General features: G+C 49.5%; 1 protein-coding gene across 1 annotated transcript; it reads right to left on the minus strand.

Annotated features, from left to right (window-relative positions):
* Nucleotides 1-6326: 6326 nt before the first annotated feature.
* On the minus strand, nucleotides 6327-15242 carry LRRC47 (leucine rich repeat containing 47). The gene is made up of 7 exons (XM_056864892.1): nucleotides 14589-15242; nucleotides 13217-13678; nucleotides 10896-11012; nucleotides 9659-9774; nucleotides 8936-9038; nucleotides 7380-7469; nucleotides 6327-6563 (listed from the first exon to the last, which is right to left on the minus strand). Exons 1-7 carry the CDS (start codon nucleotides 15240-15242, stop codon nucleotides 6327-6329), a joined length of 1779 nt encoding a protein of 592 aa, XP_056720870.1.
* Between the last annotated feature and the right edge of the window lie 5307 nt (nucleotides 15243-20549).

Below are 20549 nucleotides of genomic sequence, written 5' to 3' on the forward strand. Positions count from 1 at the left end.
GGGGAACTGATCTCTGTCGCAGGGTAAAAATGTAACGAAACAAACAAATAAATAAACGGTGTACAAAAGTAGACAAATCGTGATTTGCGAGAAGTCGTGTGACCAAGAGCACATTTGATTTGCAAAGACCCACGTTCAGAAGATGTTTGGAAGAGCCACAAGAGGGAGCTACTGATCCAGTGTTTCTCAACCAGGGTTCCCTGGAAGCCTAGGTTTCTGAGAAATCGCTAGAAATAGTGTTGAATTGGCTAATAATATGTACATCAAATGTAAAACATATGTAATTATATGTAGGGGTTCCCTGAATATCATTTCAAGGGTTCCGCAAGGGTAAAAAGGTTGAGAAACGCTGTGCTGCTAGCTTGTACTGGAGATTTGCTTTGTTTCTGTGTATTTTCTGCTTGTGTGTGTGTTAAGTGCCGTCAAGTCGCTTCCGACTCATGGCAACACTATGAATCAAAGTCCTCCAAAATGCCCTATCTTTGACAGCCTTGCTCAGATCTTGCAAATTGAGGGCTGCGGCTTCCTTTATTGAGTCCATCCATCTCTTGTTGGGCCTTCCTCTTTTCCTGCTGCCTTCAACTTTTCCTAGCATGACGGTCTTTTCCAGTGACTCTTGTCTTCTCATAACGTGACCAAACTACGATAGCCTCAGTTTAGTCATTTTAGCTTCTAGGGTCAGTTCAGGCTTGATTTGATCTATAACCCACTGATTTGTTATTTGGCAGTCCACAGTATCTGTAACACTGTCCTCCAACACCACATTTCAAAGGAATCTACTTTTTTCCTATCAGCTTTCTTCAATGTCCAGCTTTCACACCCATACATAGTACTACACACTTGACACATAGTAGTAGGGAATACGATGGCATGAATTAATCTTAGTGGCCAGTGACACATCCTTACATTTCAGAATCTTTTCTGGCTCCTTCATGGCTGCCCTTCCCAGTCTCAATCTCCTTCTGATTTCTTGGCTGCAGTCTCCCTTTGGGTTGACGATGGAGCCAAGGAATTCTGCTTGGAAAGATAGAAATTAGCATTCTTTGCCCCTGGTGTGGTCCGGTTCTCAAAGGGCATTTCTGTGGCCGCCTGCTCTGTTGCAGCCAAAGGGCTATTGGCCATTTCCAGATTGATGCGCTAGCCCTGCTTGGGCTGGCTTTTCTCATTCCTGCCGAAAGGGAGGCCTGTTAGCGCAGCCCCCCTCCCCCCCCCGTGGTGGCGATTGAGTTGGGAAGAGCAAGAGGGGAAAGATGAAAGCAAGCCGCTGCCAGAGAAGTGTTTGCTTTTTGGGGGGGGGAAGGCAAGGAAAGAGAACAACATTAAAACTGCCAAGGGAGTGTGACCTGTGCTCAACCTCCTCGTGTCACTCCCCCCCACCACAGCTTTTGCCAAACTCATGATGAAGGTGGGCGCCCTTTGAGCTTCAGCAGATGGGGTTTGCCATTGCCTTCCCCAGTCACCTACACTTTGCACCCCCAGCAAGCTGGGTCCTCATTTTAACAACCTCGGAAGGACGAAAGGCTGAGTCAACCTTGAGCCGGCAACCTGAAACCGACTTTCGTCGGGATCAAACTCAGGTTGTGAGCAGAGCTTGGACTGCAGTACCGCAGCTTACTACTCTGTGTCACAGGGCACTTTTTAGGAGATACCAAAGGGATTATCTGTAGGCAAATCAGGTGCTCTACCACCAAACTACTGAGCAAGATGGGCCAACCATCATGCTGGAGAGAAGACCCCTTTTTATATTATATTGTAACCCAGCATCATATTTTGCTAGGAGAGGGGGTTGGGGTACAGCCAGCCAGGCCCAGCTCCTCTGGCTAACTTTCTTCCTTCCACCCTCCCTGTTTTCCTGTTGGGGGTGGAGAGGGAGAGAGGAGAAGGAAAACAGTGAGAAAACTACTGCCCTATCTTCAAAGATGGAGGGATTCAGTCTTCGATAGGGCAGCTCGGGTTCTGCCAAAATAAACAGGAGGGGAAGTTGGCCGCAGGCCAAAAGCGGCAAAAGGGGCCCCTGTAAGCCGCCCACCCTCGGATGTCAGGAATGCTGTTGCCATAGGGCTCCCACAGAACAGCTGTGCCGCATGTTTGGATAGCGTCCTTCGCACAGCTGGAATGTCAGGGCGGGGAGTCTTCAGGACGGACCCCCTCCCTCGCACAGCACTGTTTTCCCCTTGGAAAAAGCAACAAAGCAAGAGAGACGGTGTGCCTCTTTGTAAGGATTTATTTCTGGCATGCAAACTTCGGAGTCACACAAGACTCTTTGGATAGAAATGTTCAGCTGAAGCTGCCAGACTGGGTCAGCCCACTGTGGATCATGGCTATTTTATTCTTGCCGTTCCCGGCTTATGACATTTAGTTTAAAAAGTGGCCAGGATTTAGGAAGTTGTCAGTTCTTCATGGAGGCAAGGGGTGGTCCTAGATAGCTTACAAGAGGTGGTGGTAGGGTCACTCCTGAAAAAACCTTTGATCCTTTTGATTTATTAGCATATCTAATTATTAACGTGGCCCCATCTGTGGACACTTCAATCCAGAGACTGGACAAGTGAACACGCAAGATGGACCCATTTACAAACTTGAAAAGCCCCAGGTTTGCAGAAAAATCTGAAATCTCAAAACAAACATACTGCATGGATTAACCTTCCCAATTATAAAAGCAGAGCCCAATAGCTTCAAGAAACAAATGCCTTGTCAGTGATCATTGTGGGGGTTGCTATGCAACACTATTGGCAGCCTTCAAGCCTTGGTTCCTGCCAGTAAATGGCAGGGGAAAGGGGAAGAGGCAAGGCCCTTTCTAGGGCTGTTTCATCCTTTTGAGGAAGACTCATCAGTATGGGTGACACGCTACCACACAATTTGCATGACTCACCTAGGCATGGCAGCTTGCTATTATTCAACAGCAGTCACTGCATGAAAACCAATGTGGTGTAGTGGTCAGTTTCAGACTCTGACCCCCACTCTCCTATGGAAGCTCACTGGGTGACCTTGGGCCAGTTACATCAGCCTGACCAACTTCACAGGGTTGCCGTGAGGATAAAATGGAGAAAAGAATGGTATAAGCTGCTTTGAGACCCCCACTCGAGAGAAAAACGGGGTATAAAAGAACTATATAGCTCAGAGATAACAAAACAGGTGGTTAAGTTTTGCAGAAGGCGTGTATCACTAGGAAGGCCAAACTGAGCCATACTTTTACTCCAGAGCAGGACGGGAACATATGAGATTACTAGTTTACTTTTAGGATTCATATCTGCTTGTTTGTTATGCAGTGCGTGAATTTTAAATATTACTGGATTTGTACATTTTATGTGGGGGTGGGAAAACTGAATGTTGTAGTTCTAAAGTCTGTGCTGAATTGGTCTTTTGACCGCAATAAATGATGATTGATTGAACTATATAGCTGAAGATGAGGAGGAAAAGAGAAAGAAGCAGGGAAAGAGGAGAGGCTATGGAGGCTTTTCAGGGAAAGAGGAAATTGTGGGGAGGGGAAATTGAGAAGCCATCACAATAACTTCTTGGGGCTACCAACCTTGCCCAACAGTAAGGCAAGAAGTTATTGGGTTGGATCCATTGCAAAATTGCCACTTGCACTAATGCTCCTGTGGACGCAGAGATGCAAGAAAAAGGCCGCATTGGCCACTCGTGCTCAGTCAAACTTATTGGGTCCCAACTTGTGTTCCTGCCTGCACAAGATCTTGCACAACCAATTTCTGGACACTACATCGGGAGGAAAGTGTTCGGTGTCGCACAAGATTTTGTGCAAGCTGAACTGTGCTACGTCTGTTGATGTTTCCGCTTGGCATTGCTAGAGCCAAGCCATTGAGAGCTAGGGTTTTTCCAACAGCGGTGGCATGGCTACAAAAGGCTCTTCTTTTGAAATCCACCTGGTACCTTTCCTTGATGGCGCTCAGGAAACATGTTAATTTCGCCTGGGCTTTTGACAGTTTTTTATTCAGTTGTGATAAGGGCTGCTTTATAGAACACACACAGCTCTTGCCCCAAGATCTCACCCCAAAGCAAGAAGCACAATTAAAGCTCCCACTGCAATGGTGTTTAGACCAAAGCTTCTTTAACTGTGGGTCGCGACCCTATATGGGGTCACATAACTGAATGTGGGGGGGGGGTCACAAAAAATTTAGGCAACAGTAAATGGTAAAATTATATGTATACCAAAGAACTGTTCTAAAATAAATTTATGATTTATTATCAGTAAATGTTTGATTTGTATACACATGAAGCTGCCTTATACTGAATCAGACCCTTGGCCCATCAAAGTCAGTATTGTCTACTCAGACTGGCAGCAGCTCTCCAGGGTCTTAGGCAGGGGTCTTTCACATCAACTACCTGCCTACCCTTTAACTGGAGATGCTGGGGATTGAACCTGGGACCTTCTGCATGCCAAGCAGATGCTCTACCAGCTGAGCCACAGTCTCACCTATTTTACATACCTATATACCCGGGGTCACGTAAAAATGTCTCAGGCGAAAAGGGGTCGCGAGTGGAAGAAGTTTAAGAAGCCCTGCTTTAGACAACTGGCAGGTGCCTCGAAGGTGCTTAAGCTGGTGGTCTAGATAGAACAGCTAAGAAACACAGGAAGAATAAAGGCTAAAAAAAAAGAACCAGTATTGACTTTGTTATAACCTTTCTCCCCCCTCTGCAGAAGAAAAGTAACTTCAGTCGGCTTGAGTAAAGCTCCCTGAATATCAAAGGTGGGCAGTTTGCTCAGCAATAAGCACCAGTGATTGTGTGTGTATAAAGTGCCTTTAAGTCGCAGCCGACTTATGGCAATCCCTTTTGAGGTTTTCATGGCAAGAGACTAACAGAGGTGGTTTGCCAATGCCTTCCTCTGTACAGCAACCCTGGACTTCCTTGGTGGTCTCCCATCCAAATACTAACCAGGGCTGACCCTGCTTAGCTTCTGAGATCTGACGAGATCAGGCTAGCCTGGGCCATCCAGGTCAGGGATTAGTACATGAAAAATAGTGGTGTGGCACCTGACATGTGATGAACAAGCAACGATTATTCTGAAATTGCTATGCTGAGTAGCAAAAATTCTGAGCCAGCCAGTTAAAAAGCGTGACAGTGAAATGACGCTGGGGACAAAATGAAAGCACACATTAAGTTCTTTCGTCTTTCCAATTTTATTTCTAATCTTTTGACACTGCTTGCTGACAAATTCTTCCATGTGATCCAATAAGTGCTACAGACTTAGACCAGGATGTTGTTGTTTTTTTTAAAAAAAGGTACTTTAGGCACGCCCAAGAATTGTATGTTAACTTCTCTTTGAACAACAGATTTCGATTGCCCTCTTTGCGGTGATTCGCAACCAGCTTTTGAGAGAATCCTCCACGTGGCTTGCTGTGGGGAGAAGGCTGCTGTTCAAGGCCCTTGTTATGCAAAGCACAGACTCAGTTCAAACTCCAGCTACTGCTGTCCTGTGGCTCCACCCTACACCCCCGGCCACATGTGAAGTAGAGAAACTTCCGAGGCATCTCGAGATGCTCCCGCTGGCAGCATCCCAAGTGATTCGACGGCACAGGTCAAAAGTGTGCCATGCAATGAACCTGGGGGCAGGTAGAGACCACCTTGCCACAATACGAACCGAGCCGGAGGCTCTCAAGATTCCTAGTCAGTAAATTTCATTTCTGTGCCTGCGGAAAGTCCAGGACCTCAACCGATGGCCATGAAGCCCTCTGTTTTGGTCTCTGCAGAGCCTCTCACTCCAGGTATTCTCCCCCCACTCTGCCTTATGCAACAACCAAATTCATCTAAACTAACATGGAGAGGGATGTAATAGTGACTCCTCCCTGTGAAGAGCAGCGAGAGACTTCGGACGACGTCTCCCCTTATGCAGCTCGGTACTCACATGCAGGAGAGAAACAATCTGCAAAAGTCTCGGGTGTTTCTTTCTACTCTGGAGAACAAGAGGCTGAAGAGCCCCTGGTTGGGTCAGGAGGAGTCAACGATGTGTCCCCCGTCTCCCCCATGTCAAAAAGTGACTTGCCAAGCAGGGCGGTTACTGTGTGGGGCTGCACCCCACAAAGCCTGAGTCTGCCTGGGCCATACAGTTATTCTGTAAGAAGAATACAGCTCAGCACCTTGATCCAAAAAGAGATTGGTGTGGCTTCCAGGTTTGGACATGAGGTTGGTTATGGAATCTTCTGCAAGACCCACAACATCTTGTTCCACTGCGTTTCATCAAATCCTCCACCAAATCAGAGCGGTGACTGTTTTTCTGTCTGGATAAAAGTGTAGCAAAACAAGGCAATTGCAAAATATACACCCGGGGCCTTCGAAAACAAGCAGTGCGGAGGAAAACATCGGTGGGCTTAATGAATTACAGTGAGGAGCGATGAGACCGTGCTGAGATCAGTTTTCGAAGGGTAGAGGACCTTTAAGTTGCCGTCTGTATCCACAACCCGAACTTGTTCCAGGATCAGAGGGGAATTCTTGGGAATTGTTTTGGCGCCCGAGTTTTCGCAGTGGAGAATCTCGTTTGATTTGGGATCAGAATTCACTTCCCCATCCTTATTCTCGGCTGTGAACTTGTGGAGCTCTGCCATTTTCTGCGATAAAGAGATCAAGGTCGCGCTATGTCAGGCTGGTACCTGAAGAGCGATGGCTCCCCCCCCCCCGAGCAAATGAGACAGAAATGGAAGGACCTAGAGAGCAACACATGCTGTAAAGCTCAGCCTCCATCATGTATGGGAGTGTGTGTGGCTGTGACGACAGACCATGGAGGGCTTTGCTGCACCAATGCTATGGACCTTTGGCACATGACTGCAACACACAGAATAATCAATCCCATAGAGTAATTTAGAAGAAGAGTTGGTTTTTATATGCCGACTTTCTCTACCACTTAAGGAAGAATCAAACCAGCTTACAATCACCTTCCCTTCCCCTCCCCACAACAGACACCGAAGGAGGGAGGTGGGGCTGAGAGAGCTCTTAACAGAACTGTGACTTGCCCAAGGTCACCCAGCTGGCTTTATGTGTAGGAGTGGGGGAATCAAACCCGGTTCTCCAGATCAGAATCCACCACTCCACACCAGCATTCTTAATCACTCCACCACGCTGGGTGTATGGGCAAGCTTACTCTGGGGTATGCTGGGCGTATGGGCAATTTTACTTTGAACACCGGCCTTCAAACTGAATTTCCTACCATTCGGTAAACTAGGGAATCTCCGCTGAACTTCCTACCATACAGTAAACCTGGGAATCTCTGCTGAACTTCCTACCATTCGGTAAACTTGGGAATCTCCGCTGAACTTCCTACCATACAGTAAACTTCGGAATCTATGGTTAAACAGCATACACAGCAAAAATTGCAGGGTTGGTGGGGGGGGGGGAGAAAGAGGATCAGGGGCTGAATACGTCCTCACCAGAAGGAGCGTGTCCATTACGTCTTTACAGATCTGCAGGCTGGTGGCACTTGTCACCTCTAGAAAGATATCCGAGGTCGTTTTTCCAAGCTTCACACGCAGAACAGAAACATAATAAAGGGAAAGAAAAAAAATTAAGAACTGGACTCGGCATAAAGGCTAGGCTGAACTAAGCTATCGAGGACAGTCTTGTGGAATCTCGTTCTGATCTCTTTCGTTCGCAGACGAAAGTGTTGCAAAAAACAACAGAAGTGTTCTGGCTTTCTCCAAGGAGCCCTGAGAATGACATTTTGGCAAGAATGTCCAGCCAAGGCTTCTCAGCCCCCCTGCAGAACAACAATGCCCAGCATTCCTTGAGAGAAAGTCATGAACAATGGAACCCCCCGCCCTTTAAACCCAACTGAAATGGTTAGAGTAGAATGTACCTTTGGCATGAAGTGGGAAATAAATATGCCTCAAAGAATCTAGAATTTGGCAGATCAACAGGATTGCCGTGAACATTCAACTGGGTGTTTAGGGTAAGGAATGTGAAGCCTGCCCCCGCTTCACAACAGTTTTATACTACAAACCAAGAATTACGCTCAGGGTTGAATTTCAGCTAGCAAATTCATTTTTAAAAAGTTTCTAGACAGTGGGGACATGGGCAGTGCCTGCTGAGCTCTCAGAAGCGGAAGGGGTAACAGAGCCAGATTTCAAATGGAGGCAGGAGGCTTCAACCTTGTGTAGCTCTTGACCCCAACCCTCAACTAGCAAAGCCAGATTTATGTGAAGTCACAGAAACCACACAAATCCTCCCCAATCTGCCTTGTAATGAAATTAATAATTTATTATTAGGTCTATGACCGCAGTCTTGGACCAAGGGAGGAAGAAAGGAAGAGAGGGGGGATGGGAAGCATAATACAAAGTATAATACAATCTTAAGTTAACAATGCTAAAAATTAGGCGTCCACCCAATAGGTAAAATTCCTAACTAAAATAAACTGGGGGCAGAGCAAACTGACTAAAAGTTGCCAGAGGTAGGCGTTGAGAGTTCTTTCTTCTTAAGAGCAGCCACTTTGGCCAAAAAGCGGGCAACATTCGATGTTGCTGCACCATTAGTTGAGTCGCCAAGCAAAAAAGGCAACACCCAGGCATGTAGAGGGAGGTTCAAGCTGGTGAGGATTGGAGCAATAAAGCATCTCTATCTTGAGACCAGTGAGGACAACGGAGCATCAAATGGTCCAATGTTTCAATTTTGCCCGTGTTACATGGGCAGAGACGGTCCGGAAAAGGTATCCCGGTATATCTGCCCAACATGACCATGGATGGAAAGGCATTTAAACGAGCTAAAAGGAGAGCCAGACGATGTGAGAAGATTGAAACCGTAGAGTGGAACTCTAGAAGCTTCTCTGGTGGGGGGAGTCCCAAGACCAGACCGGAGCAAGTACGTCTGGCCCTCCCAACCGTACTGGCCCAATCTAACTCCTTCAATCTCTTCAAGATTGCCTCTAAATGAGATGGAACCAGGTTGTCAGAGGGAGTAGAGATCCCCAATCTGCCTTATGAATGAACGTTACCTTTGTCTTCTCACTGTTTGTGATTGGTGGGAATGAAATCACAGCACCCTCAGCATCTATTAGGCAGGGGTAATTCTCTTTCCCGTCTAGTAACCGGAGGTACCTGGATAAAAATAATAAGAATATAAAAACGAGCAGAACGAAAGACCAACAAGAATAGCGACAACCCAAGCAGTTTTCTTGCAAACACCAAAAACAAACAAACAAAAAACCCCCCACCACAACTACAAACTCTAGAAAAGCTGGGAAGGTGAAGAGTTTGTTTTAACTGCACTCAGTTAGTTTGCATTTCCGTGTACATGTCTGAAAATCTGCACTTTCAAGCATGAAAAGGCCAGCATTCATCCCTGGAGAGCCACTGCTGGTCTGAGTAGACAGTACTGACTTTGATGGACCAAGGGACTGGTTCAGTATAAGACAGCTTCATGTGCTCATGCCCACCACAAGCTTGCGCACGTACTGAACCTTGCACATGGGAGCTTTCTGAAGGTGGATTAGGCTCTACTTTGCAGAACCTCACACCTAACTAAAATTGTCTGAGCTCTGGGAAGATGCCGCAGCAGCCAAAATAGTAATTTGTTTTAAGTTTGGATAGGCCTAAGGTTACGAGATGGCTTCACGAGACTGGGGGCATGGGGGTGGAGGTAGCTGTGAATCTTACATTGCTCAGGAGGTCCCTTCCAGCTCTGTGGTTCTCAGCAGTGCCCCGACATTAACACTGACCTGTGCAGCCCAGAAATATTCTGCCTCTTCTTCTGCTTCCTCTGCTCGTCGGCTTCTAGCTGCAGTTGGCGAAGGAGGTCCTTTGCCTTGATCTCTTTCCGGCCCAAGGGAGAGATCTGCAAGCCGAACACGAGGGAAAGGTGGAAAGTTATTGGCATCAGCACCGGTTTGTGGATGAGCCCCACAATACTCCTCGCGGGGCTGCTGTCCGCTATAGACCTTTCGGGGAGGCCGTCAACCCAAAGGGACGTCTTACATTTGGGAGGGCACAGAATGTAGCAAGGCAACTTTCCATTGTGCCTATAGTCAGCTCCAACTCAGAGCTTCCCCCATCGATGAGGCAGAAACACCCACTGCCTTTTCATGCCGTGACACAGTGTCAGCTGTGAATCTCATGCCCAAGATACATTCTATATTGATTTTTTTTTTGCTGTCAAGTCACAGCTGACTTATGGCGACCACTGGTGGGGCTTTCAAGGCAAGAGCCATTGGGAGGTGGTTTGCCATTGACGGCCTCCACGTTACGTTCCTGGTATTCCTTGGGAGGTTTTCCATCCAAATACTAGCCAGGTTTGAGGCTGAGAGTGTGTGACTGGCCCAAGGTCACCCAGCAACCTTCCATGGCGCAAGTGGGGATTCGAACCTGGGTTTCCCAGGTCCTATTCTGACCTTAACTCACCACCTTAACTGCTCTTGCACTGAATTTATTAGGAGCTTACTGGTTTGGGACAAAGTTTGTAGATGAACTGGTCTGATGCGCTAAGTGACGAAACACCATCATTTAAGGTTTTAGCCCTGCACCTACCAACTCTGCTGGATTAGAAATCATCAAATGTCTCAACTAAAAGCAGTGTCACTACGAAAAATATAGAATTCAGCAGAGACGTCCCGTGGTTGCAATTCTATTGAGAACTTACCCAAGTTTTATCAAATCTCTTCTCCAAGGAAGCTCACAGTGGCATATAAAGTGGGCCATTTCCCCCTCGCAACAGCCCTATATCATGCCCTGCCTGTGTGGTTACAAAGGGCACTCAGCCAGTGACCACATCTTGGATTGTTCATGGCCTCAGAGAGAGTCAATTGAGTAGCCAGTCTTCTGTCCGCTCCGTGCCTTTAATTTATATACCCCCTTATGATTGTTAATATTGTCTCTATGCCAATAAAGGTTTGGATGGATGATGATTTATATACCCCAAAAGGACATCAGTCCCCGACTCTACCAGCAATGCAACCTCACCTTCAAATCATCAGGAGGTCGAGCGTCATACAGGAGAGGACCTTTGATCAGCCGCAAATCGTGCGTGGCGATGGTGGCTGTTGTCCTTTTGTCACAGACGTCTTCGTGGAGTTTGGTCTAAAAATTTCAACGACAACGACGAACCAAAAAAAGAAAAGAAAAAGCTTTGCTATTTATTTATTCAAATTCATAACCCGCCCTCGTTCCCAGCCAAGGCTGGACTCAGGGTGGGTAACATGTAAAATACATAAAAAGCCATAGAGCAATAATTAAAAACTTATATTAAAATTGTCAACCAGATAGCCTTAAAAACAACTCAGACAACACAGTGTACCGAGTTTCGGCAGGTCAATCCCACACAGATGCTGACAGTGGGGGGAGAAGGATGAGGAGGCCAGTAATGATGGATAAACTTGCAGCTGCCCTCAGTTGTAGGCCTGGCAGAATAGCTCTGTGTTACAGGCACTCCTAGGAACAGCTCACTAGGAAGGCTATTCCACCAGGCCAGAGCCAGGGCCGAAAAAGCCCTGGCCCTTGTTGAGGACACCCACACACTCTTCAGGCCAATGACAGCCAGCAGATTATTACCAGTGAAGCGTAGAGCTCTTTGGGGGGTGTACCAGGAGAGGAGGTCCCGAAGGTATGATGGCCCCAGACCATGTAAGGCTTTAAAGGTCAAAACCAGAACCTTGAACCTGATCCGATACTCCAGCTGGAGCCAGTGCAGTTGTTACTGCATCAAGAAATAGCAGCCCCTTCTTTCACCACACTGACTCTGCCACAGCAACTGCCTTGTGAGAGTCAGAAAAGGAAAAGCCGACAGGGATCCCCGGCATCTCCAGTTAAAGGGACTAGGCAAGTAGGGGATGTGAAAGACCTCTGCCTGAGACCCTGGAGAGCTGCTGCCGGTCAGAGTAGACAGCACTGACTTTGATGGACCAAGGGTCTGGTTCCGTAGAAGGCACCTTCATGTGTTCAACTTTCCCCTACCCTGACAACACCACCTATATGTATAGAAGAAAATCAGGAGAAGACCCTCTGAAATGTTCTCTGCTCTTTTTGGTTGAATCAGCTGTGGTAGGTTTTTTTTTTTTACTGACTTATGGTGACCCTGTAGGGTTTTCAAGACAAGAGATGTTCAGAGGTGGTTTGCCATCGCCTATCTCCATGTCACGTCCCTGGTCTTCCTTGGAGGTCTCCCATCCAAATACTTGCCAGGGTTGAGGCTCAGAGTGTGTTGACTGGGCCAAGGTCACCTAGCAGGTTTCCATGGCAGAGTGGGGATTCGAACCCGGGTTTCCCAGATCCTAGCCCTACACCTTAACCACTACACCATGCCGGCTCTCAGTGTGGTAGGCTGCCTCCTGGAAAAGCTAGCTCTTTACCTCACCCTGGCCGCAACAGCTAAATGCAGGAGGACAACAATTCTGTTACGCTCCATCTCCATAACCACCAAGGCAACCTCTGTGGAAAGAACTGTAGGGCAGGACAAACTCCCTAATTCTCACTCCAACCTAAAAGATGGTTATTTGGCCCCAGATTGGCAGCTGAGAAAGAGAAGACGGGTGATTTTGGAGAGGGCTCGCTCATTGCTCTGGGCCCGGCTTGCTGGGGGTAAAGGGAAGATGACTGGGGAAGGCACTGGCAAACCACCCCGTAAACACAGTCTGCCTAGTAAACGTCGGGATGTGACGTCAACCCAGGGGTTAGGAATGACCCGGTGCTTGCACAGGGGACCTTTACTAATTAACTAGCGTGGCCCAGCTGTGAACGAGGAAGCAGTCGAGCAGTTATTGGGCTTGTCCCATATGAAACAAGTATGAAGCTTTCGGGAATATGAGAATAAATGACAGCTGGGTTGGTCATATGTAATAGCTTGTTAAGTAGACTGCCATCAAACTCAGTGAAAAACAGCCACAGCTGAAGGACAAACTCAGTAAATTCAAAACCGCAGCATCAAAAATTAAGGCTCTGTGATCCCAAAAAACTGTTCTGTAAGCATACATTAGATTTTTTTTTTTTTACTGTGGACATTGGGGCAGGGAGGCAGCTTCTCATTAGAACCGGGATGCGTATTTTGTTTTTAAGCGATATGTTCCATTTTTAGGCTTCTTAAGGTAGTTAATAAACTACCGACCTCGGAAGGATGGAAGGCTGAGTCAGCCTTCATTAGTAGGTGATGTGATAGACCGCAGTCTGAGACCCTGGAGAGCCGCTGCCGATCTAAGTAGACAATACTGACTTTGATGGACCAAGGGTCTGATGCAGTATAAGGCGGCTTCATGTGTTCATGTGTACCTACATAATTTTTTCAGGCATACCTGAACAGAAAGAAACCTCTTCAAAGCATTGCCTGTCTGGAAGTCCATTCCTTTCACCACACAGCACACAATATAGGGGCGGACGTCTTTGACTGCTGGGTCGGCTTTTACGATCACTGGCGCTGGGTTCTCAGAGATGTGGAGCACTTTGACCATCAGCTTCTGGACCTCTTCCGCCTCATCATCCTCCGAATCGCTGTTGGCTTTTTTCTTCGGCTTCTCCCTCTTCTTCCGCCGCGCCTCCTCTCTCTCTGCGCCCTCCTGTTTTCCTTTCCCTTTGCCGCTCCCCCGGCCCCCGACTCGCAAATACTCCAAGATGGATTTCGTTTGGCAGCCGTTCACCATCTTCTCGAGACGTTTGTCTTTTAGGAAATTGCCTTTCAGGTTGACATCTTTCAGCTTTGGACAGTCCGCTAACTCCACAGGGATTTCAGACAGTTTGTTATTAGAGACATCCAACGTCTACAAACAGAAAAGAATTGAAGCAAAGAGTACGTGAAAAGTCAAGCCCTTGAAACAAAAAGGAGCCATTCTCATTTCCACCCCATCCTCCTTCTAAATAACTCAGAATAATACCCATGAATCTTTCTAACCTTCCCCCCCATAACCCCCGCTTCAATTAGGCATAGCTTAGGGGTCAAGTGAGGATTTTAACTGGGTGTGTGTCGCAAGTACTAATTTGACATTTTAACCACACCACACTGGCTCTGCCCCTGGGACAAGGCAATGCCATCCAATATTATCCTTGTGCTGTGACAACCTCATATCCAGAGATTTCCTTATGAATGATTTGCAGACAACCGTCTCCCAGAGAATGGCCACATGACTCTATTGCAAACAAACAAAATAAGGCACCAGGTAACACTATTGGGGAGGGGCCGTGGCTCAGTGGTAGAGCATCTGCTTGGCAGGCCTGGCAGAAGGTCCCAGGATCCAACCCCGGCATCTCCAGTTAAAGGGACTAGGCAAGTAGGTGATGTGAAAGGGTCCATCAAAGTCAGTATTGTCTACTCAGACTGGCAGCGGCTGTCCAGGGTCTCAGGCAGAGGTCTTTCACATCGCCTACTTGCCTGGCCCCTTTCTGGAGATGCCAGGGATTGAACCTGGGACCTTCTGCAGGCCAAGCAGAGGCTCTACCACTGAGCCACGGCCCCTCTCCATGGTCTCAGGCAGGGGTCTTTCACATCACCTACTTGCCTGGTCCCTTTAGCTGGAGATGCCGGGGATTGAACCTGGGACCTTCTGCCTGCCAAGCAGACGCTGGACCACTGAGCCCCTGCAATCATGTTTGCTTGCAACTTGAACCTTTCTTCTTACACTGCTTTTACTGAACGCAGCACACGTTTTCGCTCCGCCCGAGGAAGGGGTGTACCTTGAGTCCGGCCAGGTGGGCGATCTGGGGCCCCAGCTCCTCCAGCTCGTTGCCGGCCGCCTCGAGAGTGGCGAGCAGGGGCAAAGGCGGGCTGCGGCCGGGCGCGGGCAGGAGGCCGCCGGGGAGGGCGCGCAGGCCGTTGCCGCCCAGGAGCAGCTCCTGCAGGGCCGGGGCGTGGCGGGCCAGGCCGGCCCCCAGCTGGCGCAGGCGGTTGCGGCGCAGGTTGAGCAGCCGCAGCTCGGGCAGGGCGCCGCCCGCCCCGGCCTCGCCCGCCCCGGCCTCGCCGGCGCCGCCCAGCTCGGCGGGCAGCTCCTCCAGCGCGTTGCCCGAGAGGTCGAGGATGCGCAGCGTGGCCGGGAACAGCCCCGCCGCCCGCGCCAGCCCCGCCGGGCCCAGCCCGCAGCCGGGCAAGGCCAGGGTGTGCAGCGCCGTCAGCCGCCCCAAGGCCGGGCCCGGCTCCCGCAGGCCAGGGCAGCCGCCGCGCACCTCCAGCGACCGCAGCGACGCCCCCAGCCGGCCCAGCGCCGGCGGCAGGACGCCCCCGGCCGCCGCCACCCGCCGCTCCAGCTCCGGCCCCGCCGACAGGCTCAGCTCCCGCCGGCCGGAGCCCGTCACCTCCGGCCAGGCGCCGTCCTCCTCCTCCTCCTCCGCCATTGAGCCGCCCCTCCACACCCGCTTCCGGGGTCAGGAGCCCGGATGTGAAAGCGGGCCGCTTCCTCTCTCCAGGCCTCTCTGGGCCTGTGCCGTCTCTATGGCCGCCGGGCGGTGCGTCCGCGTGGCGCTCCCTCTTCCGGTTTCTGGACAGCGAAGCAAGCTGATAGGAGCTCCGTGGCGCAGAGTGGTGAGCTGCAGTCCTGCAGCCGAAAGCTCTGCTCACGACCTGAGTTCGATCCCGACGGAAGTCGGTTTCAGGTCCTTGGCTCAAGGTTGACTCAGCCTTCCGAGGTCGGTAAAATGAGTACCCAGCTTGCTGGGGGTAAAGGGAAGACAACCGGGGAAGGCCCTGGCAAACCACCCCGTAAAACAAAGTCTGCCTAGTAAACATTGGGATGTGACATCACCCCATGGGTCAGGAATGACCTGGTGCTTGCACAGGGGACCTTTACCTTTAAGCAAGCTGATAGGAGGAAAGCGGATTCCTTTGAAATGTGGCCTTGGGAGGAAGCGTCGGCATTCAAAACGAGACAAAAGGGAGTCTTTCTTCACGCGACGCGCAGTTAAATGGTGGAACTCCCTGCCCCAGGATGTGGGGATGGATGCCAACTCGGAAGGCTTGAAGAGGGGAGTGGACTTGTTCATGGAGGAGAGGGGTATCCATGGCTACCGGCCAAAATGGATACTAGTCATGATGCATAGCTATTATGTCCAATATCAGAGGAGCATGCCTATGATATTTGTTGCCTTGGAACACAGGCAAGATAATAATGCTGCTGCAGTGGTCTTGTTTGTGGGCTTCCTAGAGGCACCTGGTTGGCCACTGTGTGAACAGACTGCTGGACTTGATGGACCTTGGTCTGATCCAGCAGGGCGTTTATGTTCCCTATGACCTGCTTTTTTCCCCACCTTCTGGTTTTGTAAAAAAAGGAGCCCCTCAAAGCCGGGGAGGGGCCGTGGCTCAGTGGCAGAGTATCTGCTTGGCATTGCAGAAGGTCCCAGGTTCAGTCCCTGGCATCTCCAGTTAAAGGGACTAGGCAAGTAGGTGATGTGAAAGACCCCTGCCTGAGACCCTGGAGAGCTGCTGCCCGTCTGAGTAGACAATACTGACTTTGATGGACCAAGGGTCTGATTCAATATAAGGCATCTTCATCTGTTCATGTGTCTGGGCTCTTTCCCCTATTTGCAGGTGAGGCTTAATTGAACCACAGATTTTAAATGGTAGAACGGCCACAAGCTTCTGGTACCCGTGGGGAAAGTGACTATAGATCCTGATGTATCCGTGCAACTGTGGGGTGAAAGCTGACTTGCCCTGGCAGTGACAGTTTCCTGACTCCTTTTCCCAAGAGGCGGGAAGCTTGAGTCGCTTGCTTTTCTCCTTGGCTGCAAGCTGCACTCATTCGTTTTGTTAAACCCCATAATATTTAACAAAACGCTCTACAACAGAACAAGAAACTTCATGAAAACACCATTCTGCTGCACAGAAGAGACGCATTCAAGACTGCCAGGGCTTTCTGAGCGAACAGAAAGCAATCGTTGCGGAGGTTGCTTTAAAACACGTAAAACTCAGTACGAACTTCAGTCAGTGGGATGGTGGGCTCCAAATGCCAGCTTTGGAAGCCATGCTACCTCTCCCATGGCAACTAACAATCTACAAGGCTCCAAACAGCTTATCTACCAGACTGGCTCCAGCCTAACATTTAAAAAAGGTAAAGATCCTCTGTGAAGCACCGGGTCATTCCTGACCCATGGGTGACATCACCTCTTGACGTTTACTTGGCAGACTTTGTTTACGGGTGGTTTGCCAGTGCCTTCCCCAGTCATCTTCCCTTTACCCCCGGCAAGCTGGGGACTCATTTTGCCGACCTCGGAAGAAGGGAAGGCTGAGTCAACCTTGAGCCGGCTACCTGAAACCAACTTTTGTCGGGATCGAACTCAGGTTGTGAGCAGAGCTTGGACTGCAGCACTGCAGCTTACCACTCTGCGCCACTGGGCTCCTTAGCCTAACACAAACATATAAACTAGACCCAGCTAGCCCACCTTTGCTTCTAACTGGCAGGCGCTCCCCATGGTCTCAGGTAGAGAAACATCTTTCCCTATGCCTTTTTCTTGGAAGTTATCCAACTGGGCATTCCAGGGACTGAATCTGGCACCTTCTGCATGCACAGCAGGTACCTGACCCTTTCCCTTAATTTATGACCATCAGGATTGACTAAGAATCTGAGCATAAATGTATGTTCAGTTTCCACTTCAGAAGGAGAGTTGGCTTTTATATACCGACTTTCTCTACCACTTAAGGAAAAATCAAACTGGCTTACAGTCACCTTGCCTTCCCCTCCCCACAACGGACACCCTGTGAGATAGGTGGGGCTGAGAGAGTTCAGAAAGAACTGTGACTAGCCCAAGGTTACCCAGCTGGCTTTATGTGTAGGAGTGGGGAAACAAATCCAGTTCGCCAGATTAGCGTCCGTCGCTTCTGTGGGGGAGTGGGGAATCAAACCCGGTTTTTCAGATCAGAGTCTGCCACTCTAAACCACTGCTGTTAACCCACTACACCAGGGCTTCAAGAGCACGCAGAGAGGTGTTCTCAGTTGCTCTCGGTAGTTTTGGAACTTCCTCTAGAGGCTCCAACCCTGAGCTTGTGCTTCTTCCGGAATCAGAGGGTTCTAATTCAAAGGGACTATGGTGGCCAACCTCTAGCGGCCTCCAAACCAACCCCAACACACACACACCCCTGAAATAATGCACTTCCATTCCTCCCAGTTGAAATATAGACTTTTATTATCAGAGAAAAGCAAGTACAAACATGGTCTAAGGTAACAAAAGAGGCCTTTGCAGAACTCTGGAACCAGCCTGCTGCTCTCCAGCAAATTGTCCCTTTGTACGTGTCGTTCGAGCCCTGCACGGGCTGGGTTGCAACGGCACCGGCTGCCCGATTTATCCTCGAAGTCCCAGCTTGAAGACGGCAGCAGAGTTGCAAGCGGGTGGGGAAGTGCCAGGCCAATGGGGAAACTTCGCTAGCTGGAGCCGGCACACACCACGTACACCACACAGCGTACATGCTCCTGCATGCACACTTCTCTCAAGTGACAGGCCGATAATTTTAGCCAAGGTGGTCAAGAGTGGCACTGCCATCCCACATGAGTTCCCAAACCTATCCTGAATGGGCATGACGAGAGGCATTTTAATGGGAAAAAATAGTGGACGGGTTAACCCTTTCTCTGCCTGGCACTACCTCCCACCTTTTCCTGTTTTGCCCATTGCCCGGCTGGGGCCAAACTGGGGGGGAGGGGTAAGATGGCTGGAGAAGGGGGTAATGGTGAGCAGGGGATGGGCTAAGACTCTTCCTGCCAGTTCGACCCTGAAAATGCCCCCTTTCCCCCACCGTTCCTAACATACCTTTGCTGATGCAACAAGTGGTGAAACCAGTCAACAGAAGTGGACTGTTCTGCTGGGGGAAATCACCTTCTGTGAAGCACCTGGCCCTTGCCAAGATGCCCTCCTCCCTCAGCACCTGCCCATTTGGGTGCTTTCAGCCCAACTCCCAGCCTCGTGGGCCGGGGGACTGAGGCTTTCAAGAGATATAAGTGAAAAAAATGGGCACGAGCAAACATCTGGGGAAGGAAGCGGGGGGGGGGGGAACCAGCAAAACAGAGGAGCCACCAGCCAGAAGGCACAGGAGGTGCTCCTGAGCCGCCACCCTGCCTCACTGCCCTCCCTGACCAAACTTCAGCAGATGCTGGACGCTTTCCGAAGCGGCTACGACAGCTGACATGTGGCTGGAGGCAGCTTCTCCTTGCTTCCTTGACCAAGAGCGAGGGGAGGAGCAAAGACTCCTCTGCTCCGTGCGGTTACTTTCTACTGAATGGAAAATGTATGCTTTTTTAAAAGCAAGCGCAACGAGAGAGCTTGTATGTGTTGGAAGCACAGCCATGTGCCGGGATATACAGATTTGGTTTGTGCTGAAAGCCAACTCAACCGGGCATGCGCAGCCTCACCACCAAGTGTGCCACCAAACCTGCCTTCTGGCTCGCTAAGTGTGCAGCTCCCAGTTAAGTCCAGGTGAAGGAAAGGAAGGAGGAAAGCCCTCCGACACCAGCAATAAGTAGAAAAGTTCCAGGAGAAACCCTGCAGGACCAGTGGAAAGGTCCATCACGCCGAGCTTCCAGCTTCCAACAACAGCCACCCGGGAGCCTCTGAGAAGCTCATAAGGTGGTCACAGACATTTCGGTCCTCCTCTGTGGAGGGCGTCCAGCATCTGGTATTCCGAAATACATAGAGGTTCCACCGGGCCCTTATAGCTGACAGCGGTTTAGACCTCCTCTCCCTGGACTTCTCATTTATGGTTCAAACAACTTAGGCTTCTGGCCACAGCCCTGCTTGTGGTAGTGAAGAAGAGTTGGTTCTTATATGCCGATTTTGCTCTACCTTTTTTAAAAAACGGGCTTACAATCAAAGCGGCTTACAATCTCCTTTCCTTCCTCTCCACACAACAGGCACCCTGTGAGGCAGGTGGGACTGAGAGAGCTCAAAGAGAACTGCGACTAGCCCAAGGTCACCCAGCTGGCTTCATGTGTAGGAGTGGGGAAACAAATCCAGTTCACCAGATCAGCGACCGTCACTCGTGGGACGAGTGGGGAATGAAACCCGGTTCTCCAGATTAGAGTCTACCGCTCTTAACCACTACACCGCACTTTTATGCCCCAACTATTCTTGCTAGAGAGATTCCTACTCTTTGAAAGTTATGTAATTAAAGCAGGCTTACGGTAGATGGAAAAGCTCTGGCACTGTTTTAGTCAGTATTTCTAAACCAGTTGCCGTGAGATAAGGTAAATATCCTCCAAAGAGCTGTGCGGCTAAAGGCGAGCAACCCTTAAGACATTATTAATGTTGACTGCGGGATATGAACTATAATATTTAACCCAACAGGGCTGCTTCTCACCCTGAAAGAAAACCTATAAATGCCCTAAAGCTGCAGTCCTGTGTATACTTACTTAGAGGGGCTTACTACCAAGTAAACCTCAGGGGCTTCCTGGTGGCATTCATTAGTGGGCTTTTTTGCTGTTGCTAACTCTATACAAGGGGCTAGCTTGATAAGAATGCTAATAGACCTATAGGGTGTGAGTATGTATAATGCACCATCAGCAAACAACCTCAAACACACTTCTAAGCCAAGTGAAATACTGTTTCAGTTCACACGTGAAAGGACTGTACTATAACCACAGAATGAGACAGAAATCACTAGAAGCCAGAGCTTAAAACTGAACAAAACAAAACAAAATAACAGGAAACTAGGAATGTAACAGC

The sequence above is a fragment of the Euleptes europaea genome, chromosome 19 (assembly GCF_029931775.1).
Source record: "Euleptes europaea isolate rEulEur1 chromosome 19, rEulEur1.hap1, whole genome shotgun sequence".
Taxonomy (NCBI): domain Eukaryota; kingdom Metazoa; phylum Chordata; class Lepidosauria; order Squamata; family Sphaerodactylidae; genus Euleptes; species Euleptes europaea.

What these genes read in the sequence shown, in the direction of transcription:
- LRRC47 (XM_056864892.1), bottom strand. Translation starts at nt 15,242, where the DNA reads ATGGCGGAGGAGGAGGAGGAGGACGGCGCCTGGCCGGAGGTGACGGGC. An exon ending in AGAGGTTTCTTTCTGTTCAG is followed by an intron (nt 11,013 to 13,216) that starts GTATGCCTGAAA and finishes TGAAATTTTTAG; the next exon opens with ACCAAACTCCACGAAGACGT. An exon ending in GACCTCCTGATGATTTGAAG is followed by an intron (nt 9,775 to 10,895) that starts GTGAGGTTGCAT and finishes TTCGGCTTGCAG; the next exon opens with ATCTCTCCCTTGGGCCGGAA.